General features: G+C 43.9%; 1 protein-coding gene across 6 annotated transcripts in view; it reads left to right on the forward strand.

Moving 5' to 3' along the window:
- LOC137097892 (myosin phosphatase Rho-interacting protein-like) overlaps positions 1-24,002 on the forward strand; it is a 198,252-nt gene that overhangs the window by 149,100 nt on the left and 25,150 nt on the right. For 4 of the 6 annotated variants that reach the window (XM_067473267.1, XM_067473268.1, XM_067473271.1 and 1 more), the window contains exons 10-15: positions 2,982-3,038; positions 7,204-7,272; positions 7,545-7,634; positions 9,755-9,864; positions 21,007-21,589; positions 23,591-23,707. In XM_067473267.1, the coding sequence (XP_067329368.1) occupies positions 2,982-3,038; positions 7,204-7,272; positions 7,545-7,634; positions 9,755-9,864; positions 21,007-21,589; positions 23,591-23,707 (1,026 nt within the window). Of the gene's footprint in view, positions 1-2,981; positions 3,039-7,203; positions 7,273-7,544; positions 7,635-9,754; positions 9,865-12,639; positions 12,679-21,006; positions 21,590-23,590; positions 23,708-24,002 lie in introns of all 6 variants that reach the window. The other 2 variants (XM_067473269.1, XM_067473270.1) reach the window with 1 other exon arrangement.

The following is a 24,002-nucleotide window of genomic DNA, read 5'->3' on the forward strand; positions in this document are numbered from 1 at the left end:
GGATTCCTTCCCAGGTGATCCTTGAAGCTCGGGATGCTTGTCTGTTCTTAAGGTGAAAGGCGCGTGTCTGTGTTTTAGATGGATTAGGGATCAGTTGGTTTTCCCTGTAATAGGCAGTAAGAGCACCTAGAGCTTCGGAGAGCTTGGGGTTATGATGCACAGTTGCTTTAGGACTGGGTTCAGGACAGAGGAAATTTTGCTTGGACATTGAGACATTTCCTGCAGCATTCAGCTGAACTCTGTGGAATATTGGTTGAACAGCCTTTCAATCTGATGAGAAGAGGCTCTTGTTTTGATACTATTCCTTCAAATTTCAGCAGAGCAGATACTTCAGGGATGAGCAGGTTTGCCAGGGGATTGCACTGACCTGGGATTGCTACCTTTATTTCATCCGAGTGAGCTTCTGTGCAGTTCTTTGAAAATGTCACACGTGCAGTCAAATCACTGAGCCTTCTGGGTGGATTTTCACAATGGCCAGGCCAGTGTTTTTTGCTCATTTTTTAATCATACCTTCCACCATGTATAGTGGTGAGAAAAAGTTTTGTTTGCTACCAGATTTTGCAGCTTTTTAAAGTCACAACTCATCCTCAGCTTCCGTAGTACTGCTTCCGAAGAAGCTTGACTATTCAAAGCCTGTTAGATGCTATCTTCTCTCTCACACACACACTCACATAGCCAAGTATCGAGCGTATTTTCAGGCCTCGTAAATAGGAGATCTTTTAGTAGCTTGAATCCCACTGTCCATGTGACTTCCACCTGCCAACTATGTCCAGCAGAGTTTATAAATAAAAGCAAGAGAATTGACGCACAAGACCTTGAAGACTTCACGAATCGGTAGATGACAAGGGACCTGCATGGATAAGGTAGGCCTGCATTGAGATAGAATCATAGAATCAAAGAGTTGGAAGAGACCTCATGGGCCATCCAGTCCAACCCCATTTTGCCAAGAAGCAGGAATATTGCATTCAAATCACCCCTGACAGATGGCCAACCAGCCTCTGCTTAAAAGCTTCCAAAGAAGGACCCTCCACCACACTCCGGGGCAGAGAGTTCCACTGCTGAACGGCTCTCACAGTCAGGAAGTTCTTCCTCATGTTTAGATGGAATCTCCTTTCTTGAAGTTTGAAGCCATTGTTCCGCGTCCTAGTCTCCAGGGAAGCAGAAAACAAGCTTGCTCCCTGTTTTGACTGCCAAGTTCTCATTGAGATGTTAATGACAGATATTGTCTCAGTGGTAACATAAGAAGAACCACACTTCCCTTCTTCAAAGGCTAGAACTTGATTTGAAACAAATAGTCTAAGTTATACACATTTCAGAGACTAGCATTCAAATCTGGGTTGAAACACAAACATGTAGGTACTTCTCCATTTTCAGTGCATCCCAGATCTGGTTTAGCACCATTATGCTGAATTATTTTCAGAATAACTTCTAAATGTATTTTAATGACACTTACTGGAGGTAACATTATGTGCAATTCCTGCCTTTTCCTTGCAATGTCAAGACTAAAGAAATTGTCATGATGAGTTGGTGAAGAACCTTCAGTGGAGGGGATGAATTGTTCTTGGGCCTTGGATGAGAACGTGGTGAGATTTCTGTAGTCACAGGGGAAGGGGGACCACTAACCACGCGGTTATGGAAAAGAAGTGAATTTCTCACAAACCTATGGACACAGACTGTTTGCATTTTCTTTCCAAGCCACTCCACACATAAATTGCGTTTCAGGATCATAGGATCTCTGTGTATTTTGTCTATATATTGCCCTTCTGTGATGAAGATGGTTTTGAACACAATATAGTTTTAATTATTTATATAAAAAATCAGCTAGTTTTTCTGATATAGAATATAATATAATGATAAAACTTTTATTTATCGACAGCCCTCTCTCCCCAAGAGAGCACATTTTCAAGAGGGTTTTTTTTGAAGGAGAGGGGGCTGGGGGCTGTTTCAATGTCTTTAGGATGGGAGTTCCAGAGGCCGGGAGCAATCACGGAGAAGGCCCCCTCTCTCATTCCCACGAACCATGTTTGTGATGGGATGAGACTGAGAGCAGGGCCTCCTCCGCAGACTGAAGTACATGAGATGGCTTGTTATAGGGAGATGCGATTAGACAAATAGCCTGGACATGAACTGCTTAGAGCTTTATAGGTAATGACCAACACTTTGTATTTAGTGGGCTGTTGTAGGTTTTTTCGGGGTATATGGCCATGGTCTAGAGGCATTCTCTCCTGATGTTTCGCCTGCATCTATGGCAAGCATCCTCAGAGGTAGTGAGGTGTATTTAGCTTTGTATTCAGTTTGGAAGTGGACTGGCAGCCAGTGGACCTGTTGTTGCATAGGAGTCGTCCTCTCGTGATATGGCACTCCAGTTAACAATCTGGATGCTGACTGGATTGCACTTGCAATAGGTGCAATCTGCACCAATTGCAGCTTCTGAACTATCGTTAAAGGCAGCCCCACGTAGAGTGCGTTGCAGTAATTCAGATGGAATGTGACTAAGGTGTGGGCTACCATGGCCAAGACAGACGTCTCAAGGTACAGGCACAGCTGTTGCACAAGTTTTAACTGTGCAAAGGCACTCCTGGCCATCGCCAACATCTGGGATTTCAGGGTCAACGATGAATCCAGGATCACCCCCAGACTCTGTCTTCATGGAGATCCTCCTTACGACTGACCAGGAGTACCTCTGTCTTGCCTGGATTTAATTTCAGCTTGTTGGCCCTCATCCAGTCCTTCACTGATAACAGGCACCAGTTCAGGACCAGAACCAGAACCAGATATCCTTGTTTGGTGTAGCTTAGTGCTTTCCTTCTGTATGTGTGTTCAGCCAATTTCCTGGATAAGGAAGAGTCCATAATTTCATCATGTTCAGATCAGTGTTAGAAAAAATGACCTCATGGATGTTTCCCCCTCATTGCATGGTGCATCGTAGTCCAGTCTGAGTTTTGAGGAGAACTTTAGATTTTGTTTTCTTTTCTTTGCAGCCTGACTTGCTGAATTTCAAGAAAGGGTGGCTGACCAAGCAGTATGAAGATGGACAGGTGAGTCTTGTGTGAAAGCCTTTTTTCATTTGCTGTAGCAGAAGATGGTGCATCGTGGAGCTAATACCCATTTGAAATAATTACAGCTTCTCATCAGGGAGGTGGAGCAGCTGCCAATCTGTGTTTTGTTATCTTGTATTTAGGCTTCATCTACCTTTGTGCCAATGACTGCTTTGTTTGACCCAGTAATTCTTGCAATTCACATGTAGTAAGTGATAAAATAAACCCCTCTATATAAAAGATTTCTCCCATCTGAAGCTGTATCTCTGGACATATTGTCTTAGGAACTAACACAGCTGCAAGTATGTGATCTGTCTCCTTTTAAGATTCCCACTAAAGAAGAGTCCTGGAGTGGGCACTTCAGTTTACTTCTGGGCTAAGCAGAATGCATCCCTTCCCCGCACACATGTAACTCATCGAGGCAGTATTTGTGGCCCATGTTCCCTCCAGATCATTCTTTTTCTGGCCTCCAAAAGTATGAGCAATAGGTTTCAAGTCTCCCCTAAACTGTGGAACATCAGGTTTGTCTCCGAGACTTTTCTACAGAGGGCCTTCTTGTGCCCCTTTTCCCTAAATACCAAGGACTTGGTCTGTAAACAAAAGCAGGGGGTGTGCTGCCGGTTTCCACCTCTAGCTTCTTCGGCCACAGCATCAAGCGAAAGCAGTGCCAGGCATCCTGCCATGCAGTCAGGGGAAGTAATTGGACTAAACGAACATGCCTTGGGGCCAGCTCTTAATGGAAGGACCAGCTGTCTGCCTTGCTTCTCCCCACTCCTCCAGGCAACGTGGTTGAATGTTCCCTTCCCAGAGCCGGCAGAGTTGCCAAGCATTATTGACGCGAGAGGGTGGCCTCACTCCAGTTAAGCAGCCGGTTCCCCCTTTGCCCTGGCTTCGTGCCCTATTCCTTTCTGCTTAGGAAAGAACATGCAGACACGGCTGGCGTAGAGTTGGCCACCTTGGGACTTAAGATCCTTTTTACATATTGTGTGTGGACTGGCATGGCATCTTAGAAAAGTCCTCTCTTTCTGTATGTGTCAGAAATTCTAAAATAAAGCTTGCCACCTGCAGTTGTTATGATTGATTTTACATCAAACATCCATCTCTGTGTACGAACCCACACGATCTCTTCGATCATCTGGAGAGGCCCTGCTCACGCTCACACCTCCATCGCAGGCACGATTGGTGGGGACGAGGGAAGAGGGCCTTCTCGGTGGTGACCCCTCGACTCTGGAACTCGCTTCCCAAGGACATCTGGGATGCCCCAACTCTGGCAATTTTTAGGAGGAGCCTGAGAACGTGGTTGTTCCAGTGTGCCATTCCAGAATAAGGAATTTCTCAGCAATATGCCCTCAAAATGCACTTTATTATTGATGTAGGATTGATTGATTTACACGCCCTATCCCCTCCAAAAATTTTTCCATCCCAGTTATATCCTACCTTGCTCATGCCCATCATTATTTTTTAAATATTTTAAAAATTTTAATTTTACATTTGGCCCAGCCATAGGTTTTAAATGCTTGTTGTGTTACTGTACTGCTTATATTTTATTTTATTTTTGTTTATGAGATGTATTTTAACTGTTTCTTATTGTTTGTTTGCTATTGTTTTATTATTGATGTGTTGTGGGTTTGGCCTCATGTAAGCTGCACCAAGTCCCTTGGGGAGATGGTTTTATTTGTCGTGTCAGGGCAACCAGTCAATTATATTACATTTCTAACAGGACAAAGCAAACAAACAGACAAAATACAAAATTTGTGAGTTTGGTAGTTGATTAAATGTCCTTTGACCAGTATCTGGCCACTTGGAGTGCTTCTGGTGTTGCTGCAAGAAGGTCCTCCATTGTGCATGTGGCAGGGCTCAGGTTGCATTGCAGCAGGTGGTCAGTAGTTTGCTCCTCTCCGCACTCGCATGTTGTGGATTCCACCCTGTAGCCCCATTTCTTAAGATTGACTCTGCATCTTGTTGTGCCAGAGCGCAGTCTGTTCAGCGCCTTCCAAGTCACCCAGTCTTCTGTGTGCCCAGGGGAGAGTCTCATTTGGTCTCAGCCATCGGTTGAGGTTCTGGGTTTGAGCCTGCCACTTTTGGACTCTCGCTTGCTGAGGTGTTCCAGCGAGTGTCTCTGTAGATCTTAGAAAACTATTTCTAAATTTAAGTCGTTGACGTGCTGGCTGATACTCAAACAGGGGATGAGCTGGAGATGTCTCTGCCTTGGGGGAGATGGTAGCGGGGTATAAATAAAGTTTATTATTATTATACATATTATCAGCATTCTTATATCTGTTACTGTTATTCAGAGATTATTGATTTCTTAACGACAGAGTTATTTCAAATAATTAATTTAACTGATTAAACCAGAGGGTGAACATCATTCAGTTTTCCAGGTGTATCTGAACTACAACTCCCAGCTTTCACCATGTGATACTGACTATGGTTGTTAGGAGGAACAATCTAATGACTGCTTTGTTTGACCAAGTAATTTTTGCAATTCATATGTAGTAATAATATAATAATAATAAAACTTTATTTATACCCCGCTACCATCTCCCAAGGGATTCGGTGCGGCTTACATGAGGCCGAGCCCACAATATATCAATACAAGTAATAACAACCACAATACAAAGCAAAATACTAATACTAATACAAAGCAATTAAAATAAATCTCATACACAAATAGCATAAACATTGAACAATAGCACAAAACACATATTAAAATCTATGGCTGGGCCAAATGTAATTAAAGTTAAAAAATAATGCTGGGCATGAACAAGATAGAGGAGATGGGGCATTGGTGGAAACGTACAATCAGTCCTAAATCAGTATGAAGTGCTTTTAGAGGACATAATGCTTAAGGGTTCATTATTCTGGGAAGGCACACTGGAACAACTTTATTTATACCCCGCTACCGCTTGGACCAACTCCCGCTGCCCGTTGGACCAACTGAAATTTCCGAGCCGTTTTTAAGGGCAGCTCCATGTAGTGTGCATTACAGTAGTCCAATCTGGAGGTGACATGGACCACCCTGGCCAGATCTGCCTTCACGAGGTATGGTTTTCAAGCTCCTCCTAAAGACTGCCAGAGTTGGGGCATGCCTGACGTCCTTAGGAAGTGAGTTCCAGAGTCGAGGGGCCACCACCGAGAAGGCCCTCTCTCTCATCCCCACCAATCGCGCTTGCGATGCAGGTGGGAGCGTGAGTTAGGCCTCTCCAGATGATCGAAGAGATCGTGTGGGTTCATACACAGAAATGCGGTCACGCAGGTAGGCAGGTCCCAAACCGTTCAGACCTTTGTAGGTAAGAACCTGCACCTTGAAATGGGTCCGGATAACAAATGGCAGCCAGTGGAGCTCCTTAAACAGGAGGGTTGACCCCTCCCTGTAAGGAGCACCAGTTAACAACCTGGCCACCACCCATTGGACCAACTGAAATTTCCGAGCCATTTTCAAGGGCAGCCCCACATAGAGCACATTACAGTACTCCAATCTGGAGGTGACTAAGACATGGACCACCCTGGCCAGATCTGCCTTCACGAGGTATGGTCGCAGTTGGCGCACAAGTCTTAATTGTGCAAAGGCAAAAAAAGTGATAAAATAAGCCATTCTGAATAAACTCTGTGCCCGACTGTGGCGGAGACTCCTTTTATGGAAGCTTTTAAACAGAGGCTGGATGGCCATCTGTTGTGGGTGCTTTGAATGTGATTTTCCTGCTTTTTGACAGAAAGGGGTTGGATTGGATGGCACATGAGGTCTCTTCCAACTCTATGACATCGGCAGGATTCACAATTTCCATCCCTAGAGTAAAATTTTCACCCTCATTCATTAAAGAATTATATTGACATCTCATGCTACAGGATAATGAGTCCCTCCAGGAAGTGCAGAACCGAGCATGAACACATTCGCCTCCTCCAAATAGATGATCCCAATCACTTTCTGTTCCTCTACACTTGAGATTCTGGAGATGAGCTTGAAGCATTTGCAAAAACAACAGATGCTGCCTGAATTGTCTCTATGTTCGAGTGCATCCGTCAGTGTTGTGATCACAATCTTGAGAATATGAATCAATCCTGTTCGGATAGCAAGATCCCTTACATACGTTTGCACAAGTACATGCATGTTTCAGACTGAAGATGATAGCAGGTTGTAAGCAAGTTGTCTTTATTTGTTTAATAGTGGAAGAAACATTGGTTTGTCCTGACGGATCAAAGCCTGAGATACTACCGGGATTCTGTGGCAGAGGAGGTAGGTTGCTCTTGAGGAGGCTGCGAGCTTATTTTTTATGCTTCTCCTGGGCATTTCCATTTCCTTCCACTAAATTGAATTTTAGATGGCACGTTCTTCTGGGCTTAATCTGTTGATTCCTGAATTTTCTCAGACACATTGCGGCTTGATAGATGAGCTAAGAAATAAGTAAATAACCATTGCCATCTTGTTGGAGATAGGAAAGATATCTTTCAATGTTTGCCATTGATTGCCCATTATTAAACCTTTCTTCTCTCGTTTCAATTTGCCAGGCTGCTGATTTGGATGGGGAAATCGACTTGTCAACTTGTTTTGATGTCACGGAATACCCTGTGCAGCGGAACTATGGCTTCCAGATTCATGTAAGAGAAGATTTTTTTTTTAATCGTATCGGAAGTGACTTGTGAAACTGCAAGTCACTTCTAGTGTGAGAGAATTGGACGTCTGCAGGGACACCCGGATGTGGGAGGCTTCTCTCATGTCCCCGCATGGGAATCTGGAGCTGACCGATGAGAGCTCACCCCATCTCACAAATTCCAACTACCGAGGAGCCATGGCGGCACAGTGGTTTAACCCATTGTGCCACCATGGCTCCTCATATAAGAGAAGCTTGGAGAACATGATGGGTCAAGTAGTGGAAAAGGTGGCAGAAATTCAGTTCTGGGTGAAATGGCGCTTCTTTTATTGATTTGGTCCGCAGCTTGGGAAAACAGAAGCTGCTTTAGAAGCAGCTCTGCTTCTTGAGAAAACAAAACAATTCATTTATTTATTTACAACTCCGGCCCTGTTTACCTCTCCGAACGTATTCTCCCCTATGAACCATCAAGATTATTAAGATCGTCTGGAAAGGCTCTGCTCTCGGTCCCACCGGCCTCGCAAGCGGGTCTGGTGGGGACGAGGGCCAGGGCCTTCTCGGTGGTGGTCCCTCGACCCTGGAACTCTCTCCCACTGGAGATCAGAACCGCCCCTTCTATCCTGACATTTAGGAAACAGGTGAAGACGTGGTTATGGAGACAGGCATTCGACGAGTGAGCCAACACCATGAGATATGGAGGGAGGATGATGAGCAACAATTTTAGTGTGACGACTGACCACTGTAGTTATTGAATGTAATTGCTGTTTTAATTGTTTTACTGTAATATGAATTATGATGTTTTTATTGACTGTATGTGATATTATGGTTGGAAACCGGTCTGAGTCCCTCAAGAGAGGTGAGAAGGTCGGTATACAAAACTTTTAAATAAATAAATAAATAAATTTTGTATTCCGCCATTCCCACCCCGCAGGGGACTCAGGGCAGATTACAGTGTACGCATATATGGCAAACATTCAATGCCAATTTTTGACATACGAACATATACAGACATAGACAGAGGCTATTTAACTTTTTCTGGCCACCAGGGGAGCTGTTGCTTTCATCATCCATCTGCGATGCTGATGAAGCACTTCCGCATTCCCCGCATGCTTCCCCGCTGGAATGCTTTGCTGGAGTCTTCTTTATGGCCTCATAAATCAGTTAATTTAACCTCCCCACACTTTAAGGTGGTACCTAATTTTGCTACTTGACAGATGCAACTGTCTTTCGGGTTGCAAAGGTCGACAACAGGCTACTCAATTGGTTGGAAACCCACTCCAACCCGGGCTGGCTTCGAACTCATGACAAAAGAATTGCTTCCAACTTCAGTTGGGATACAGTCTGTATCCCATCCTGGAAACTGGTGATTTGGGTTCAGCTGTAAATGGTTTGGTGGCATAACATCTACCTTTGACTTGCATAGATATTGAAGGACTGGGCAGTCCAGACCAACGCAGCCACCATCGTTCCTCCATGGTGGTTTTGTTTCATGGGAGCTCAACATTATACTAGAGGAAATATCTCAATACATTTCCTTCCTAGAATATAAAAGCACCGGGATTGTTGCACAGCTGGCTGAGTGTCAGCTGCATTAAGATCACTCTGACCAAAAGGTCATGAGTTCGAAGCCAGCCCGGGTTGCAGTGGGCTTCCAACCAATTGTGTAGCCTGTTGTCGACCTTTGCAACGCGAAAGACAGTTGCATCTGTCAAGTAGGAAAATTAGGTACCACCTTAAAGTGTGGGGAGGCTAAATTAACTAATTTATGAGGCCATAAAAAAGACTCCAGCAAAAGCATGCAGGGAATGTGGAAGTACTTCATCAGAGTCGCAGATGGACGATGAAAGCGACAGCTCCCCTGGCGGCCAGAAAAAGTTAAATAGCCTCTGTCTATGTCTGTATACGTTGTATGTCAAATTGGCATTGAATGTTTGCCATATATGTGTACATTGTAATCCGCCCTGAGTCCCCTGCGGGAAGGGCGGAATATAAATACTGTAAATTAATTAATTAATTAATTAATTAATATGGAAAGTACAAGGAGGCGGCATGAAACCGACTTCCCTCCTCCTGAGAGGCTACTCAGTGTGATTTGTTTCCCTCCTGTTGCCCGTCTCTCTTGCTTAGACTAAAGAAGGAAAGTTCACCCTCTCGGCCATGACATCAGGCATTCGCCGCAATTGGATCCAGACCATCATGAAGCATGTGCGGCCCACCACAGCACCAGATGTGACCAGGTAAGAAAAATCAGGACAGTGGGCTCTTTAACATGTTCCATACTTGTACTTTTTGAACTTACTCATTTTCAATCTCTATTACTCCCCATCTATTCCCTTCCTCTGAGTTTAGCTCAGACAAGTTTTGGATTTCCCCAGTTCTGATAGCAGATAATAACAATAATAATAATAATAATAATAATAATAATAATAATAATACTTTATTTGTACCCCGCTACCATCTCCCGAGGGACTCGGTGCGGCTTACATGAGGCCGAGCCCACAATACAACAATAACAATAACAGCAATAATACAAAAACAATACAGAACTCATAGCAAAATAAGCAAAAACAATAACAATAACACGACGCATTTAAAAACCAATGGCTGGGCCAAATGTAATAATTATTTTTTTTAAAAAAATAATGTTGGGCATGAACAGGTAACATGTAATTGGAATAATGGTTTTGGAGAGGGAAGAAATGTGCAAACAATCCAAAATCATTATTAAAGTGCGCTTGAGGACATATTGCTGGGAGTTTCCTTATTCTGGGAAGGCACACTGAAACAGCCACGTTTTCAGGCTCCTCCTAAAGACTGCCAGAGTTGGGGCTTGTCTAATATCCCTGGGGAGTGACTTCCAGAGTCGAGGGGCCACCACCGAGAAGGCCCTCTCCCTCATCCCCACCAATCGCGCTTGCGATTGTGGTGGAAGCTTGAGCAGGGCCTCTCCAGATGATCGAAGAGATCGTGTGGGTTCGTACACAGAGAAGCGGTCACACAGGTAGGCAAGTCCCAAACTGTTTAGGGCTAAACCAATTTCACGCTGCAGCAATGTATGTGCTCAAACACAACTACTGCCCCACGATATCTTTAGGTACTATATATCCTTAGGTTCCTGAAACAAAGTTAACTATGTAATTATTGACACTGTATCCCAAAATTCCCATCTTTCATTGAGGAAATGTATATTCTAAAAGTTACATCAGAAGCAAATATTTATTCCAACGGAATTAAAATCACGGGGAGTGCAAGTCTTCTTACTTTTATTGCAGCCACATCTCTTGAAAACCTTTTGCTTCTTTAGAATTCATAACAGATATCATGGATTTTGTGCTCCATGACAGATTTGATCACTGATATTGTGCTCCATGACAAATTTGTCCCTCAATAGTTATACTAAATTATACAAAGATGCTTCTGTGCTCCTTTTTCTGAAAGACTGAAGCAACTATCACAGGTTAAATATTATTTTCTCTACTGTTCTTCAACAATTTCCAGAAACAATACATAGATGTATTGTCGAAGGCTTTCATGGCTGGAATCACTGGGTTGTTGTAGGTTTTTCCGGGCTATATGGCCATGTTCTAGAGGTATTTTCTCCTGACGTTTTGTCTGCATCTATGGCAAGCATCCTCAAAGGTAGTGAGATCTGTTGGAAGTAGGAAAATGGGTTTATATATCTTTGGAATGACCAGGGTGGGACAAAGGACTTTTTTGTCTGCTGGAGCTCGGTGTGAATGTTTCAAATCTGGCTACCAGTATTAAAAAAACTCAAAAATTACAACAGCAAAACAACAGAGAGTAAACAATCAGGCACATCGAATCACCTCTCAACAAAAGATTCCCCCAGGCACTTCCAAGCCATTAAATTCTAATCAAGGTGGTCACACCTAGCTCCAGCAGGCAAAAGTCCTTTGTCCCACCCTGGTCATTCCACAGATATATAAACCCCTTTTCCTAGTTCCAACAGACCTCACTACCTCCGAGGATGCTTGCCATAGATGCAGGCGAAACGTCAGGAGAAAATGCTTCTAGAACATGGCCATATAGCCCGGAAAAACCTACAACAACCCAACACATAGATGGCCCATAGCATCAACAATTGAAGCACCACACCTACTTAAAGGACAGGTTCTGTCTCCCTACCTATTTCTCAATCTTCTATCATTTTTATCATTCCGTTCTCAACTCCATTTGCTCTTTCCTTATCAACCCCTTAAGGGTGTCTTGAGAGAATTGAGACCACAAAAACCGTGTTTGTACGTCATTTTGAGCCAGAAATCCTGACTGGATAAACAATAGTATCGGCAAGCAAATGCATGCAACCCATTTCCTCTTCTCTTTGCACGCATGAGTAAACAGACCAAGGAGGTAATTCTGCATGACACCCAAACCTGTAATTATGACTAATTTCTACCAGGAAAAATGGAAATCATAAAACAGCAATAAACTTTGGCGCAATGAGCTATAAACCTGGGTTCGAGTGCCATGCAAATCAACCCTTTCCACTGAATTTAACTATGCCAAGGGAAGAGCAAATGGGCTGTCAGACTACACAGAGAAGCCACTGAAATCCACAAGCATGTGGACAATTTCAACAGAAAGGAGGAAACCATAAAAATGAACATAATCTGGCTACCAGTATTAAAAAACTCTAAAATTGCAACAGCACAACAACAGAGAAGAAGCAGGCAGAAACATTCACCCCTAGCTCCAGCAGACAAGAGTGCTTTGTCTCACCCTGGTCATTCCACAGATATATAAACCCTTTTTCCTACCTCTGAGGATGCTTGCCATAGATGCAGGCGAAATGTCAGGAGAGAATGCCTCTAGACCATGGCCATACAGCCCGAAAAAACCTATAACAACCCAATGCCAAAAAGGCAGCACCCTCAACTCAGAAGGAGCCATTTCCCTTCCTTTGTGCCTCACCCCACTGCTGCCCGGGTGCTTCTGTGCCCCCTTCTTTTTCTCCTCACTCCTTCGTATGTTTAATTTCCATGCGTTCCCAGGAAAAGCTTCTCTTTGAAACTCTCGGTGCTGAAGCCCAGGTTGGAAAACTGTGTTCTCTCCTGTATTAACGTTTTGTGGTTTGTATATATATATCTTGTGATTCAGTGCATGCTCCCCTCTTTGCTGCAGTTTGAATGGGTGACAAGTCTTGCTTCTCTGCTTCACAAATGTGCCGGCGAGGGGGGAGAAGAGAACACCGAGGGCCAGGGCCTGGCTTGGCTACCGAATTGCCTTTTTTGGTATAGCGATGCTCTCTTAAGTGGTGTCACAACGGGGCCGGTATTTGATAATATAACGTGGGATGGATATTTATTTATTATCACTTACTTTATTTATATACCGCTTTTCTCAGCCCTCAGGCGACTCAAAGCGGCGAACAACATCAATACAAAACATCAGGCATGGGGGATGCCTGGCTCGATAGCAGGACGTGTGAAAAAGATCTTGGAGTCCTCGTGGACAACAAGTTAAACATGAGCCAACAATGTGATGTGGCGGCAAAAAAAGCCAATGGGGTTTTGGCCTGCATCAATAGGAGCATAGTGTCTAGATCTAAGGAAGTAATGCTACCCCTCTATTCTGCTTTGGTTAGACTACACCTGGAATATTGCGTCCAATTCTGGGCACCACAATTCAAGAGAGATATTGACAAGCTGGAATATGTCCAGAGGAGGGCGACTAAAATGATCAAGGGTCTGGAGAACATGCCCTGTGAGGAGCGGCTTAAGGAGCTGGGCATGTTTAGCCTGAAGAAGAGAAGGCTGAGAGGGGATATGATAGCCATGTATAAATATGTGAGAGGAAGCCACAGGGAGGAGGGAGCAAGCTTGTTTTCTGCTTCCCTGGAGACTAGGACGCTAAACAATGGCTTCAAACTACAAGAGAGGAGATTCCATCTGAACATGAGGAAGAACTTCCTGACTGTGAGAGCCGTTCAGCAGTGGAACTCTCTGCCCCGGAGTGTGGTGGAGGCTCCTTCTTTGGAAGCTTTTAAACAGAGGCTGGATGGCCATCTGTCAGGGGTGATTGGAATGCAATATTCCTGCTTCTTGGCAGAATGGGGTTGGACTGGATGGCCCATGAGGTCTCTTCCAACTCTTTGATTCTATGATTCTATCACAAGACAAGTATAGGGCAATTAAAAACAATTGTAACATAAATCATTAAACATCCGTATAGCAATCATTAGCACCTCAACAGTAAAATCAGAATCCAGTCTCATCATCCATTATTCCGTATTCTTATGTTCAATTACACTGTTTAATCAAATGCTTGTTCAAACAGCCAGGTCTTCACTTTCCTCCGAAACGCCAGCAGGGAGGGGGCCGATCTGATATCTGCAGGCAGGGCGTTCCACAGCCGAGGGGCCACCACTGAGAAGGCCCTGTCTCTCGTCCCCACCAAGCATGCCTGTGATGCAGTCGGGACAGAGAGTAGGGCCTCCCCAGATGATCTTAGTGTCCTAGTCGGTTCATAGGAGGAGATGCGTTCGGAGAGGTAGGTCGGGCCAGAACCGTTTAGGGCTTTGTAGGCTAACGCCAGCACTTTGAATTGCGCCCGGTCGCAAACTGGCAGCCAATGGAGCTGGCGCAACAGAGGAGTAGTATGCTCCCTGAGTGCCGCTAATGTTAGCAACCTGGCTGCCAAACACTGGACCATTTGAAGCTTTCGAGCAGTCTTCAAAGGCAGCCCCACGTAGAGAGCATTGCAGTAGTCTATACGGGATGTAACCAGAGCGTGGACTACCGTGGCCAAGTCAGACTTCCCAAGGTACGGGTGCAGCTGGCGCACAAGCTTAACTACAACCTCCTATCTTTCTGAAATACAGAAACAACACAAATTACATGAGATTGCCTGAAGATTAGTCTTTACCAATATTACATTTTTGCAAGGTACCATATGTGATTTTCTGTATTGAAAAGCATGTAAAGGTAGAAGAGACACATAGTCTCATCAGCAGGAAGTCACAGCTGAAAGGTACATCACAATCCACAGCACAGCTGGGTTAGTGTTGAATCGGTAAGAGACTAGTAGTGCGCAATAGGTTAAACCCTTGTACCGGCAGGACTGGTCGACTGTCAGGTTTGCGGTTCGAATCAAGGAAGCGGGGTAAGCTCCCGTCCGTCGGGCTCTAGCTTCTTATGCGGGGACATGAAAGAAGCCTCCCACATGGTAAAACATCAACATCCAGGCGTCCCTTAGGCAACGTCCTTCCAGATTGCCAATTCTCTCACACCAGAAGTGACTTGCAGTTTCTCACGTAGCTTCTGACATGAAAAAAAGAGTAAGAATCATAGAATCAAAGAGTTGGAAGAGACCTCATGGGCCATCCAGTCCAACCCATTCTGCCAAGAAGCAGGAAAGTTGCATTCAAATCACCCTTGCCAGATGGCTATCCAGCCTCTGTTTAAAAGCTTCCAAACAAGGAGCCTCCACCACACTCCAGGGCAGAGAGTTCCACTGCTGAACAGCTCTCACAGTCAGGAAGTTCTTCCTCATGTTCAGATGGAATCTCTTGTAGTTTGAAGCCATTGTTCCGTGTCCTAGTCTCCAGGGAAGCAGAAAACAAGCTTGCTCCCTCCTCCCTGTGGCTTCCTCTCACATCTTTATACATGGCTATCATATCTCCTCTCAGCCTTCTCTTCTTCAGGCTAAACATGCCAAGCTCCTTAAGCTGCTCCTCATAGGGCTTGTTCTCCAGACCCTTGATCATTTAGTCGCCCTCCTCTGGACACATTCCAGCTTGTCAATATCTCTCTTGAATTGTGGTGCCCAGAATTGGACACAATATTCCAGGTGTGGTCTAACCAGAGCAGAATAGAGGGGTAGCATTACTTCCCTAGATCTCAGTATCAACTTAGGAGCTGTTTTATAAAGGGACCACTAATTGAAAGGGGTTTACTTATTCGATAGCGTAGCGTTTAATGTCCCTGATTTGGTCTTACTTCCTATGCAGGGCTGTTTGTCTTAGAAGAAACTGTATCAGAGGCAAGGCTATGAGGAAAAAAAAACCAGTAACAATTTTATTTAACAGGAACATAACAGATTCAATGTTACTTCTCTAGAGGCACAAACTTAGTTGGTTACATTGATAAGGTTTCCTGAATAACTTTAGGTACTAAACAGACTTCAAAAGATTTCTTTAGGAAGATGTTTCTTTCTTTAACAAGCGTTCTTTTACTACAAATAAGCCGCCTGACTTATTTAACTGCTCCAAGCCAAACCCTGATTCTTAACCAAGGAATCAGTCATCCCTGTAGTTCTACCACTACAGGATTCCTGCTGGATTTCCACACCCACACAGGATCAACTACCTCTGTAATTACACTAATTACAGATCAGTTCCTGGATCCTCTCACTACACAACCAGTCTTCTCTGTAGCTCACCGGCTTACAGACTGCCCACTTTTAAACAGCTGTGCTGTTAAGTGGCAACTCAGCTAGAGACAAGTCAAGCTAGCCACCATCTAACAAAATATAATTCTACATACTTACCATTATTACTTATTGTCTAAACAACACACAACTATAGGAATAAAAATACACATTGTCACAGCAGGGAACTGCTTTGTTGTTCTTAAGTTTAAAGTGCCATGTACATTTACCAAAATTGGGGGGACATGAGGAACATAAAGACAATTCTAACATATAATTCTCCTTTGATGCTTCCTTTCTCATTTAGCAGGTAAAGTAAGATAAACGTCCGGGCTGCAGTCATGCAGATCCTGCCATTTTGATGTACAGGGTTACAGCAGATGTTGGTGATCATTGGCAAGTTTGGTAGAATTTATTTCAGGTCAAGTAAAATGCCTGTCGCTGGGATTATTTCTTTGTTTGTTTTCTCCTGTAAAACTGAGTAGTTCTCTGGGTTGTTGTAGGTTTTTTAGGGCTGTATGGCCATGGTCTAGAGGCATACTCTCCTAATGTTTCGCCTGCATCTATGGCAAGCATCCTCACAGGTAGTGAGGTCTGTTGGAACTAGGAAAAAGGGTTTATATATCTGTGGAATGACCAGGGTGAGACAAAGGACTCTTGTCTGCTGGAGCTAGGTGTGAATGTTTCAACTGACCACCTTGATTAGCATACAATGGCCTGACTGTGCCTGGAGCAAACTTTTGTTGAGAGGTGATTAGATGTCCCTGATTGTTTCCTTTCTGTTGTGCTGTTGCAATTTTAGAGTTTTTTTAATACTGGTTGCCAGATTTTGTTCATTTTCATGGTTTCCTCCTTTCTGTTGAAATTGTCTCAAAAATTGCAAAAGCACAACAGAGAGGAAACTATCAGGGACATCTAATCACCTCTCAACAAAAGTTTGCTCCAGGCACTGCCAGGCAATCAAATGCTAATCAAGGCGGTCAGTTGAAACATTCACACCTAGCTCCAGCAGACAAGAGTCCTTTGTCTCACCCTGGTCATTCCACAGATATATAAACCCTTTTTCCTAGTTCCAACAGACCTCACTACCTCTGAGGATGCTTGCCATAGATGCAGGTGAAACGTCAGGAGAGAATGCCTCTAGAACATGGCCATACAGCCCGAAAAAACCTACAACAACCTTGAGTAATTCTCATTCATTCCTTCCAATAGATCGTGCTTCAAGGGTATTTGCACCTCCATTTATGAATCCTTGTTCTGAATAGAGTAATGAACTGGTATGGATGATCAAATGTATTTTTAAATTATTATTGGGGTTTAGTTTCCTGCTACTGGACTGAATGTTTCTCTGTAGTATAATTGGAGTTAGTTAATTGCTGTCCAATTTCCAAACCCAGTCTGCAAATGTGCATGCGGAAGGCTGGCATGTGTTATGTTTTGTTGAAAGGCCTTGTCTGACGGTTCCTTTTAGGCTCTCTCTCCTCAGATGTCTGAAATTCCTTTCCTTGCCTGTCTGCTGCCTGTGTGTATTGCTCTTTTCTTTTCTCAGTATTTACCTTGAGAGCTGCAGCTTTCCTTGTCAGTAATAGCTTGCATTAGGCCTCGTGCTCATTTCTGTCGTTGGAAGAAAAAAGTAACGTAGCATCTTGACATTCAGACCTGTGGTATTTTCTGTAAGCCTGAGTTTTTTCGTACTTCATAATTTTTTTCTACAGAAAGGACATATAAAATCTGTTACAAAAGGTGCTGAACTTCCCATCTCTCTATATATAAATGCTCTGTGCATAATGAGTACCTTAAAAACAAAGGAACCAATGAACGAAATCGCACCAAATTTGGCTACAAAACGTCTCACAACACAAGGAATGACCATCACTAAAAAAAATTATGATTTTGTCATTTGGAAGTTGTAGTTGCTGGGATTTATAGTTCACCTATAATCAAAGAGCATTCTGAACAATGGAATTGAACCAAACTTGGCACACAGGGCTCCCACGACCAACAGAAAATACTAGCACTGTTTGGTGGGCATTGACCTTGAGTTTGGGAGTTGTAGTTCACCTACATCCAGAGAGCACTGTGGACTCAAACAATGATGGATCTGGACCAAACTTGGCACGAATATTCCATATGTCCAAATACGAACACAGATGGAGTTTGGGGGAAATAGACCTTGGCATTTGGGAGTTGTAGTTACTGGGATTTATAGTTCACCTACAATCAAAGACCATTCTGAATAAACCACATGAATGACAGAACTGGGGAAAACTTCCCACACAGAACCCCCATGACCAACAGAAAATACTTAAGGCCATCCAGTCCAACTCCCTTCACCAGGGCAAGAAAACATCATCAAAGCCCTCCTGACAGAGAGCCATCCAGCCATAGATATAGATGTATATGTATGATTCACACACACACAGATAAAGTATTACAGATTTGAAAGGGACTCCTAAAGATGGACAATTATATGTTGCATGTTCCAGAGTTGGCAAACCAGACAATCTCTACGTCAAAACTGTCAAACATCAAGAAATACTCTTTACCCACAAGCATAAAGACATTACATATATTAGAAACCAGCACATTCTAATTACTTGATTTTCCATATCAACAGACTGGGCCACAGCAACACGTGGCAGGGGACCGCTAGTGTCATTATGATTGGATGTGCTCCAAGCTGCTGTAGTGATCTGACATACACATTAGCGACCAAGAATTGCATTTTTCCATACATACGTCTACTCTGAATAGACTTGGATGAGAATGTCTCTTTGCAGCCAAAGATAGAATAGCTTCCATTTTTCTTAGCTGAAAAAGTGGAAATGCCAAAGGTGGAAGTTACATGCATGTAGAGGATCATGGGGGTCTGTGTAGGACAGTGGTTCTCAACCTTCCTAATGCCGTGACCCCTTAATACAGTTCCTTCTGTTGTGGTGACCCCCACCATAACATTATTTTCATTGCTACTTCACAACTATAATTTTGCTCCTGTTATGAATCATCTTGTAAATATCCAATATGCAGGATGTATTTTTATTCATTTGGCACAAATACTCGATACACCCAAATTTGAATACTGGTGGGGTTGAGGGGAGGATTGATTTTGTCATTTGGGAGTTGTAGTTGCTGAGATTTATAGTTCGCCTACAATATCAAAGAGCATTCTGAACTCCACCAATGATGGAATTGAACCAAACTTGGGACACAGAGCTCCCATGACCAACAACAAATTCTGGAAGAGTGTGGTGGGCATTGACCTTGGTTTTTGGAGTTATAGTTTACCTACATCCAGAGAGTACTGATCCATCTGGACCAAACTTGGCATGAATCATAGAATCAAAGAGTTGGAAGAGACCTCATGGGCCATCCAGTCCAACCCCTGCCAAGAAGCAGGAATATTGCATTCAAAGCACCCCTGACAGATGGCCATCCAGCCTCTGTTTAAAAGCTTCCAAAGAAGGAGCCTCCACCACACTGCAGGGCAGAGAGTTCCACTGCTGAACGGCTCTCACAGTCAGGAAGTTCTTCCTCATGTTCAGATGGAATCTCCTTCCTTGTAGTTTGAAGCCATTGTTCCACATCCTAGTCTCCAGGGAAGCAGAAAACAAGCTTTCTCCCTCCTCTCTGTGGCTTCCTCTCACATATTTATACATGGCTATCATATCTCCTCTCAGCCTTCTCTTTTGGAGTTATAGTTTACCTACATCCAGAGAGTACTGATGCATCTGGACCAAACTTGGCATGAATACTCAATGTGACCAAATGTGGACACTGGTGCAGTTTGGGGAAGATAGACCTTGACATTTGGGAGTTGTAGTGGCTGGGATTTATAGTTCACCTATACTCAAAGAGCATTCTGAACTCCACCAATGATAGAATTGGGCCAAACTTCCCACACGGAACCCCCACGACCAACAGAAAATACTGTCTTTGGCGACCCCTCTGACATCCCCTCGCGACCCCCCTAGGGGTCCCAACCCCCAGGTTGAGAAACACTGGTGTAGGAAAAACATATTTTTCCAGTGGTGTTGAAAAAAGCCTGAATATTCAGTACATGAAATACCTTGGAGATAGTCCATGGAGAACCTTTTCTGGAGGAATCCTTTTGTAGGCATGCCAATTGATCTTTTGTAGCTTATTTTCCTATATTCACTCCTCCCTGCAGTTATTAAACTACAGCCTGATAACTGGTCTAACTGGCCTTCAACTGAAGGGAAACTAAACTAGGCTAAAATATGGTTTTAAAGACAAAACTGCCTGCAATGTGAATGGGTGAATCAATCCAACATTTTCATTTGGTTACCATGTCCAGATGATTCTGGGCTGACATTTTTCTTCCCTGAGAGTGGATCTCACGGAGGAATGTATATCAAAATGAAAATATTGAAATGTACCATCCAGATTTTTCTAATCTCAGAATTTTGCTTCAGAACATAAATGTGTCCTGCTAGTAATTCTTTGGTGTATTATTTGTTGAGAATTATTTTCATAGGTTTTTTTCTGGCATGAAATTATGTTTCTGCAAAGTTTTGAAAACGTTACATTGGTTCTCGCTCAAACAATTCACTATCTTGAATGTTAAATGCTAAACGTAAATCAGGATCCATGGCAAGAAGTTTCAGAGGTGGTGGAAAAGGTGAAATTTTAACAGGTTTGAGTTCCTCCATGAATGCTTCTGGGTCACAGCAATGCTGGTGTTTTGTTGTTGTTGTGTGCCTCCAAATTATTTCTGACTTAAGGCAAGCCTGTAATGTGTTTTTCTTGGAAAGATTTGTTCAAAAGACGTGTGCCATTGTCTTCCTTGGATACAAAGTGTGACCATGGCTAAGCAGGGCTTAAACCCTGGTGTCCCAGATTCATAGCTGAACACCCCAACTGCTACGCCATGCTGGCTCAGTGTTGTCCCTGGAATGAATTTTAAGAGAATATACGTTAAATTGGCGCCTAACACTTTTGCTTTCCTCTCTCCTTTGGTTCATTTTCCTTAGCTCTTTGCCAGAAGAGAGGAGCAAAACTAGCTCCTCCTTGGATTCCTGTCCCAAGCCGAGTGAGAAACAGGACGCAGAGCAAGCAGAGGTTGACCCCGAACACAAGCGGAGCCGTGCCCGGGAACGCAGGCGGGAGGGCCGCTCCAAGACGTTTGACTGGGCCGAGTTTCGTCCCATCCAGCAAGCTCTGGCACAGGAACGAGCAAACGTGGCAGAGAATTTGAAGGACGGTGGCACCGCATTCCCCAAAGAGCCTGGGGATGCGGATTCTGGGGAACTTGAGAGAGAACGTGCTCGGAGAAGGGAGGAGAGACGTAAGCGATTTGAAAGCCTGGATGCTCCTGATGCGGGAAGCCCCGAAGACTTCTCTAGGATGGAGGTGGACAGACTTCCGGGGTTGCCCATCCCTTCAGAAACCAAGTCGCATGTTCATGTGGAGATAGAGCAGCGCTGGCACCAAGTTGAGACAACGCCGCTGCGTGAGGAGAAGCAAGTCCCCATCGCCCCTTTGCACCTCTCACATTCAGAGGACAACAACGAAACGCTCAACAAGCAGCACCTCACCACACTCCTGGAAAAGGAGGTAAGTTGGGAAGTGTGGCTCAGAGATGGAATCTGGGCTTCTGAAGCAGGGCTTTTTATGACTGGTGCATGCTGTAGTGTCGTAACGCCTGTCCTGGATGAAACCGGGAAAGGCTGATTTGGAAGTGTGAGGAGCAGTTGTTTCCTTAGTTGATGTTCTCTTCCTTCCCTGTGAATATCTTTCTCGCTGTCATTTTGTCTTAGAAACTTCTTGAGATAGTTACTAATTTTGTTGTCTGCGAAGGATCTGAAATTCAAGTAATCTTAGGGGAAGAACATAGGAACATATCCATAAATATCGGTTCAGTGGTAGTGTTGAAACTGTACAGTTTTATGGGTTATTGAAGGTTTTTTTGGGCTATATGGCTGTGGTCTAGAGCAGTGGTTCTCAACCTGGGGTCCCCAGATGTTTTTGGCCTTCAACTCCCAGAAATCCTAACAGCTGGTAAACTGGCTGGGATTTCTGGGAGTTGTAGGCCAAAAACATCTGGGGACCCCAGGTTGAGAACCTCTGGTCTAGAGGCATTCTCTCCTGACATTTCGCCTGCATCTATGGCAAGCATCCTCAGAGGTAGTGAGGTCTGTTGGAACTAGGAAAAAGGGTTTATATATTTGTGGAATGACCAGGGTGGGACAAACGATTCTTGTCTGCTGGAGCTAGGTGTGAATGTTTCAACTGATCACCTTAATTAGCATTGGATTCCCTGGCAGTGCCTGGTGATTAGAGAGGTGGTTGAATGTCCTTGGTGCCTGGGGCAATCTTTTGTTGAGAGGTGATTAGATGTCCCAGATTGTTTCCTTTCTGTTGTTTTGCTGTTGTAATTTTAGGGTTTTTTAATACTGGTAGCCAGATTTTGTTCATTTTCATGGTTTCCTCCTTTCTGTTGAAATTGTCCACATGCTTGTGTATTTCAATGGCTTCTCTGTGTTGTCTGACATGGTGGTTGTGAGCGTGGTCCAGCATTTCTATGTTTTCACATAAAATGCTGTGTCCAGGTTGGTTCATCAGTTGAAACATTCACACCTAGCTCCAGCAGACAAGAGTCCTTTGTCCCACCCTGGTAATTCCACAGATATATAAACCCATTTTCCTAGTTCCAACAGACCTCACTACCTCTGAGGATGCTTGCCCTATATGCAGGCGAAACGTCAGGAGAGAATGCCTCTAGACCATGGCCATATAGCCTGAAAAAACCTACAACAACCCAGTGATTCCGGCCATGAAAGCCTTCGACAATACATTGTACAGTTTTATTCCTATATGCTCCTTCCAGACAGTTCAGATCATCTTGGTATTTCCGCATCAGAACTGTGCTTAGGTTATCTGCTCTGTGCTGTTGCTCTTGCGGCCTTTATAATGAATATTCAAAACTTAAGGAAAGTGAAATGCAAGTCATATTTGTTACCTGAGTCAGGTGAAAGACTCCTGTACCTGGGAAGAAGCCCCAATCTATCGTTAAGTGATGTTTCTTACAGAACTGAAATGTTTTAGGAGGGGCACTGAGGTCCTTACGGAAGGACTAGCAATATTTTAAGCTCGAAATAAGGGAGATAAGTTGAAGAAGAACCCTGACTGATTGAGTGGTAGAAATCCATGGTGTGGAACCATCTGGCCTTTTTCTTCTTTGGATGTGTATGTGTGCAATGTATTGTCGAAGGCTTTCATGGCCGGAATCACTGGGTTGTTGTAGGTTTTTTCGGGCTATATGGCCATGGTCTAGAAGCATTCTCTCCTGACATTTTGCCTGCATCTATGGCAAGCATCCTCAAAGGTAGTGTGCAATGCTTCTTAGACCAAGCTGTGACTGTGAAGCTGTGATTCCAGCTCCACAGCTTGGCAGTGTATGGAGATGACTTCCCCACTTATGAGTTGCAAGGACATTACTCATCTGGTTTCTAATTGGCTCTGTTGAGTTTAACAACAAATTTTGATTGGAGTTATGGATATCCCATGGATTGTGTATTTTTCTCCATTCTCACATGTTTTGTGTCTTGATTTCAGCTGGAACAGAGCCAGAAAACAGCTTCGGACCTTTTGGAGCAGAATCGTGTACTGCAGGACCAGCTGAAAGTAGCCCTGGGCCGTGAACAGAGTGCCCGGGAAGGTTATGTTCTTCAGGTAGGAGAGTGCAAGGAAGATCCTTTTTTTGTGATTGTGGTTCTTATCTGCGAGGCTTCAGTCCAAGGTGCTTGTGAGTATACCTGGATTGCGGATAGGAGTGTGCAATGCCCTGAGTCTTCTGATGGGAAAGGAGGTTTTGGTGGAATTAATCCTCTTTTTACAGGTACAGGTATAGAACAAGTGCCCCTTCTGTTCAGACTACTGGATATCCTCAGGGCGGATTACAGTGTACACATATATGGCGAACATTCAATGCCAATTTTTGACATACAAACATATACAGACATAGACA

Source organism: Anolis sagrei, chromosome X, assembly GCF_037176765.1.
Source record: "Anolis sagrei isolate rAnoSag1 chromosome X, rAnoSag1.mat, whole genome shotgun sequence".
Lineage (NCBI taxonomy): Eukaryota > Metazoa > Chordata > Lepidosauria > Squamata > Dactyloidae > Anolis > Anolis sagrei.